Genomic DNA, 6,495 nt, shown 5'->3' on the forward strand with positions numbered 1-6,495 from the left:
GCTGCTGTTTATACAGACGCTGTCATCGCCATTAATTGAAGGGGAATGCTTATCTGTTCCTTATCGTGCCATTTTAGTGCCCTGCTTCACATTTTTTGGTTTGTTATGGGAGGCTTGACCATCGCTTTTCGTTTATATACGAGATAAAAACTGGCCCCTGTCTTTTTGTTTTTCTTTGATTTAAACCATTTTGTTTTCTTTTCTTTTGTGGAAGTACAGTTTGTTTGGTTGAATTGATTTGATTTTTCTTTTCTTTATTCCTGTAAAATATATTAAAGTTTTGTGGTTGTAGTTTTTGTTGCACATAATCAGCCATCGATTAGTGCAACTGTACTTGTATGTGACCATTTACTGAGTTCGAGTCTTTTGTAATCATCTCAGGTGATAACTATTCGATCTTTCTAAGGTTTCATTGTTTTCTGTCTTTACTTCTGTCTGGTATGGATGCCCCTTTTGTGAGGAGTTGCTTCATTTAAGTGATGTCCATATTGCCTAATTCTATGAGGGAGCCGAACCTGTGTGCTTCATTACTTTTGAGTGGTTTGAGTATTTTTCCCTGGGTTTAATTCCTAGGGTGGCATAGTCGGATTTTCTTACCAGTAAAAACTCAGGCTGGTGTCTCAAAATTGCACTGCCCGCCACATTCACAATCCAAAATTGCTCTTTAAAGCATTAAAAACACTAAATTAAAAGTTCAAATCAATGAATTAAAAATGAAAATAAATAATAGAAATCAGACAACATTTTAACTGATAAGAAGAATACATATTTAACTAATCTGAGCTAGTAATTAGGTAGTAGCTAGTCATTAATAACATTCAAATACATTACTGCTATAATTAAAATACACCTATGTAGGATTAAAATTCTACATGTCACATTTAATGTCCAACAACAAATATTTTAGCAGAAAGTATATTTTACTCAGAATTATTGCGCTATTATATTTAGCATGCATGCGCGCAGTAGCGCTCGTTTACTCGCAAATCCTCGCCCACTCCTGACAGTAAAATAAATATATTTGCATGACTTTCTAACATTTACAGCGCGCAGTAGCGCTCGTTTACTCACAAATCCTCGCCCACTCCTGACAGTAAAATAAATATATTTGCATGACTTTCTAACATTTACATGTGAAAAATATACCTGTGACGTGTCCGTTATGCACTGAGGAAAACACAACGTCTCAAATGCATTAAACAGCACAAATATTCGCTGTTTGCCATAGTGGATCAATTTGATCCATGAGCGACCTTAAGGGCTGCTTAAGAATAAGCAAGCACATCAAATTATCTTGACTCATTGAACCTGGATCGAATTAGTGAGATTGCGTGAATTTAAATTGTCGTTTATGAAACCGCTTTAGTCCCAATTGATTTCATAGGTTATTTCAAGTCAGGTTTTGGACTTTAATCCCCGTTTTTCTTAGCGTATTTTATGAAACAGCCCCATGCTTTCTGGAATACCCCCCTGATAGTGTCCAAAACAGTGCTCTGGAGTAACTAAGCAGAGACATTACTAACTTGACTACTTTAACAGTTTGACAGTTGTTTTAAAAGCAGTTTATCTCACCCAGTACTGAGCTAAATGTGTATATAGTTTAAGGTTGTGATCATTCACTGTTTGACTCTATTGGCACTTTATGTATTTATCTATTCAGATGTTGTCACTTTAATTCATCTTCATTGTTATTGTGGCAGATAAATGCTCCTACATTTCAACCACCCTTCATACTGTAGGAGAAACAGTATAGACCATGTTGGATTAATTTAGTAAGTTCAAGTAATATTATCTTCTAAAAATCAAATAAAATTGACATCTATGAAGATTTTGAAAATCACAATAGTAATTTCTCAACCAACCAATGTCTGCAGGAGAATGAGTGGGTCCTCTCTTACTAATTTCACTTTAACGAGGAACCCAGGTGATGAAAATCTGCGTTACTTTAAAACCCCTGACTCAACACTTGTTTTAGAAAGCAGTGTTTGTTGATTGTTCAAACTTTACTCAAGATGGCTGTTTCAAATCTTATGTTTATGGTGTTTTTGTGTCACCAATTGGTGCTCAATGGTGAAGTTGTTCCCACCTTGATGTAGTGTTTAAAATATGTTTTTTTTTTCTTATGTGTTTCTTTAACCTTATATTTTGTCTTCAGGATTTGCTTCTCCAATTGGGTATCCTTTATACCAGGCTGGTAGTGAGCACGTGCGCTTGGAGAAGAAATGTTTTTAAACTTGTGATTGGGTATCCTTTATACCAGGCTGGTAGTGAGCAAGTGCGCTTGGAGAAGAAAGGTTTTTAAATTTGTGTGGTCATGATGGCATTCTTTTTTTTCACATGATGTCGTTGATTTAATGGGGCATACTGACTTCCTGTGTTATTAGTGAAACAATATAGTCACAATATAACAATACAGAAATACAGCATTGTCTGTGATTTCACCCGAAATGCAGTTCAGATCTAAATTTAGCATTAAATATGTTTGTGCCTCAAATGTAAAACCCAAGTCTCATCTGAGATTATCGGATTTTAAATGTGGCACTTAAAAAATAAAATGTAAACCTTTTTAAATGCATAAATCAGGGACTGAGTGCAAACAAGTCTTACAGTAGTTTTAGCTATTCAAATTATGAATACTGTTCTGATCTCTGTGCCATGTGTAGTGGGAGGGCAAAGTCCAAAACTATACAGGTCCACCCCTGGTGTAGTTCCACAATTAACACTTCAAAGAAGCATACTTAAGTTTATCAGGTCTTAAACTGTTTCTCTTGTTTTTTGTAAGTTCCAAAATTATTTCTTTTGAAGTTGTGATATGTATCGTTGTACTCCAGTTCTTGCCTCTTGTTTTCCAGATGGCCCCTTGTCCTGTCCTTATGCAAGCCAAAATCCAAACCCGCCAGTGGTAGCAAAGTGCAACTTGACTGTTCTGCTGTCTTTGAAGAATGTATCTGGGCTAGTTATCCAAAAGGGTAATATTTTCTGATGATGCTTAACCATGAGGAAAGCTAGTTTCATCTTAGCTGACATGTCTTGCACCAGTTTTCTGTAGGTATTGATGGGTATAATTTGTCTGCAGAGTCCAGCCCTCTCCCTGTCGCAACTTGGCTGTTCTGCTGTCTTTGAAGAATGTATCTGGGCTAGTTATCCAAAAGGGTAATATTTTCTGATGATACTTTTACCATGAGGAAAGCTAGTTTAATCTTTGCTGACATGTCTTGCACCAGTTTTTTGTAGGTATTGATGTGAATTTGTCTGCAGAGTCCAGCCCTCTCCCTGTCAAGGAGTCAGGCACTTTACCCGCTGAGGTTGATGGGAAGCTGACTGAGTCTAGCCCTCTGCCTGCTGAGGAGTCCAGTGTTATCCCAACTGGTGGATCTAGCACTCTGCCTGCTGAGGAGTCCAGCCCCCAGCCTGCCAAGGAATCCAATGTTATTCCAACTGGGGGATCTAGTTCTCTGCCTGCTGAGGAGTCCAGCTCCCAGCTTGCCAAGGAACCCAGCACTCTACCAGCTGGGGAATCCAGCTCTCTGCCTGCTGAGGAGTCCAATGCTATCCCAGCTGGGGGATCAAGCTCTCTGCCTGCTGAGGAGTCCAGGCCCCACCCTGCCAAGGAATCCAATGCTATCCTAGCTGGGGAGTCCAACGCTCTACCAGCTGCAGAGTTCAGTCCTCTGCCTGCTGATTCCAGCTCTCACCCAGTTGCGGAGTCCAGCCCCCAGCCTGCCAAGGAGTCCATTCCTCTCCCAGCTGCAGGGTCCAGCTCCCACCCTGCTGAGAAGTCATGTGCTCAGCCCACCAAGGAGCCCAGCCCTCACCCAGTTGCGGAGTCCATCCCCCAGCCTGCCAAGGAGTCCATTCCTCTCCCAGCTGCAGGGTCCAGCTCCCACCCTGCTGAGAAGTCATGTGCTCAGCCCACCAAGGAGCCCAGCCCTCACCCAGTTGCGGAGTCCATCCCCCAGCCTGCCAAGGAGTCCATTCCTCTCCCAGCTGCAGGGTCCAGCTCCCACCCTGCTGAGAAGTCATGTGCTCAGCCCACCAAGGAGCCCAGCCCTCACGCAGTTGCGGAGTCCAGCCCCCAGACTGCCAAAGAACCCAATGCTATCCTAGCTGGGGAGTCCAACGCTCTCCCAGCTGCGGAGTTCAGTCCTCTGCCTGCTGAGTCCAGCCCTCATCCAGTTGCGGAGTCCAGCCCCCAGACTGCCAAAGAATCCAATGCTCTCCCAGCTGGGGAATCCAGCTCTCTGCCTGCTGAGGAGTCCAGCCCCCAGCCTGCCAAGGAGTCCAATGCTATCCCAGCTGGGGAACCTAGCTCTCTGCCTGCTGAGGAGTCCAGCCCCCAGCCCGCCAAGCTCTCTGCCTGCTGAGGAGTCCAGCCCCCAGCCTGCCAAGGAATCCAATGTTATCCCAACTGGGGGATCTAGCTCTCTGCATGCTGAGGAGTCCAGGCCCCAGCCTGACAAGGAGCCCAGCCCTCACCCAGTTGCAGAGTCCAGCCCCCAGCCTACCAAGGAGTCCAGTGCAATCCCAACTGGGGGATCTAGCTCTCAGCCTGCTGAGGAGTCCAGCCCCCAGCCTACCAAGGAGTCCAGTGCTATCCCAGCTGGGGAACCTAGCCCCACATAGTTGCAGAATCCAGCACTCTCCCATCAATCTCAGGGGGCAAGTTGACTGGGTCCAGCCCCCATCCAGTTGTGGAGTCCAGTGCTCTCCCCACCCAGGAGTCTAGTCCCTACCCTGCCAAGGAGTCCATCCCTCAATGTGTCATTACCTGCCTGCTGGGAACCTAGCTCTCTGCCTGCTGAGGAGTCCATCCCTCAATGTGTCATTACCTGCCTGCTTCAACCAAGATGTGCTTATGCACTGAAGTCTTTTAGTAGATTTGTTCATCTCTAAATGTGGCGTTTTCACGTCTTGTTTCAAGTCAATAAAACCAGTTATTTTTCTGGTAAAATTTCGTTTGACTTATCTGCATTTGCACAATCTATCCTAACAGACAACGGTTATGCAGCCTCTACCTTCCAGCTAAATTTAGAACTATTCCACCAAGGTGGTAAAATTATGGCATTAGTGTTGGTTTAACAAAAAAAAAAGAATTAAGCTTTGCAGCTGGATTTTTCTAAAACCGTACAGTAGTTCCTTTTATTGATGGCAAAGGTTTTCTTTGAGCCTTATTCATGAACCTCTCCGTCTTTAAAAACTGCCTGTGTAAGGATGGGCACAGTTCTGTTTTTAAAGTAGTTAGGTTTGCGTCTTGCATGTCTTCGTGCAGTATGTCAACTTTCACCACCTGGACTTTACCAAACTTTTGGGGTTAAGCAAATTCTAGGGCTCAAAAATATTAGGCTAGTTTTATTCATAAAATCTTGAAGTTGACAATGGTTTTGCACTATTCAAATGTGGTTATATTTGAAATTTCAAAAGGCTTTGGTCCTATCCTCCAAATAAAGTTGAGAGTATCTTCACAGTGATGTTTTCGGTAATTGCAGGATGAAAGTTGCTTATTGTTTCCTATGTTCAGGCCATACTTGGTACCAGATTTTATGCTGCCAAATCCCAGGTCATGTTATCCAAATTGGCTAATGTTAAATATAGGTTTTGTTTTTTGTCGACCACTGGTTCTTTGACCAGTGGCTGCCCTTTGCAAAAAGCACAAAGGCTGTAGTGTTCAGTTATGCATTTAATTTTTTTTTAATCTTGGCTAGCTTCACCTGTCAAAAAGACCAGCCTACAAACCACATCAAGAAATAATCAACTTTGTCAAAAGACAACTATAAATATGTAAAATAGGATAAAAATGCAGTAGTCTGTGACAGTAGATGGGACATAAGTCATCTAACAATTTCAAAAGGATATTAGGATCTATTTTAAAACTTTGTCTACCTTTTGTGACAAAAAGGTATTAAAACTGGGACACTTTCCCATCATTTTTGTTTATATATATAATTTGAGGGTATTTTGTATATGTTTTTGTGTATAGTTTTATTTTATTATTATCATTATTAGCACTGTGCTATGTGTGAACTTTTGGATTTTACCCCTGGCTTTTTTGTAAAGGTGCTGGCTAATGCTAAACGTAAATTCAGTAAGATTGTTATTCACGCCGGCGCTAATGATGTTCGACTTCACCAGTCGGAGATCACTAAAAATAACATTAAAGAGGTGTGTGAACTTGCAAGTAGGATGTCAGACACTGTAATATGCTCTGGTCCCCTCCATGCTTACCGTGGTGACAAGATACATAGCAGACTGTCATCACTCAATGGCTGGATGTCCAAGTGGTGCCTGTGGTGCCTGCCGGAGTGTGTGTAAGGCGGCCACGGGGTCTTGGGGCAAAAATGACCCTGCACAAACAAATCAAACAAATTAAATCTGTTGCTATCAAAGTGTAAATGAATAAAAAGTGTCGACTGCGCATTAAATTAAGATCTGCTCATGTTGCACCGTATTTCATTTTAGGTGTTTTTACAGTGTTGCGCATTATAACCAATCACACAC

The 6,495-nt window shown here is 42.2% G+C and overlaps 1 protein-coding gene across 1 annotated transcript; it reads left to right on the top strand.

The window, feature by feature from the left end:
* The first annotated feature begins 2,812 nt into the window (after positions 1 to 2,812).
* Positions 2,813 to 4,785, top strand: LOC107757161 (protein TsetseEP-like). The gene is made up of 4 exons (XM_016574575.1): positions 2,813 to 2,969; positions 3,259 to 3,419; positions 3,801 to 3,992; positions 4,366 to 4,785. Exons 1-4 carry the CDS (start codon positions 2,813 to 2,815, stop codon positions 4,621 to 4,623), a joined length of 768 nt encoding a protein of 255 aa, XP_016430061.1. The 3' UTR covers positions 4,624 to 4,785.
* Positions 4,786 to 6,495: the final 1,710 nt, after the last annotated feature.

The sequence above is a fragment of the Sinocyclocheilus rhinocerous genome, unplaced genomic scaffold (assembly GCF_001515625.1).
Source record: "Sinocyclocheilus rhinocerous isolate Xijiao unplaced genomic scaffold, SAMN03320098_v1.1 scaffold2428, whole genome shotgun sequence".
NCBI classification, from domain to species: domain Eukaryota; kingdom Metazoa; phylum Chordata; class Actinopteri; order Cypriniformes; family Cyprinidae; genus Sinocyclocheilus; species Sinocyclocheilus rhinocerous.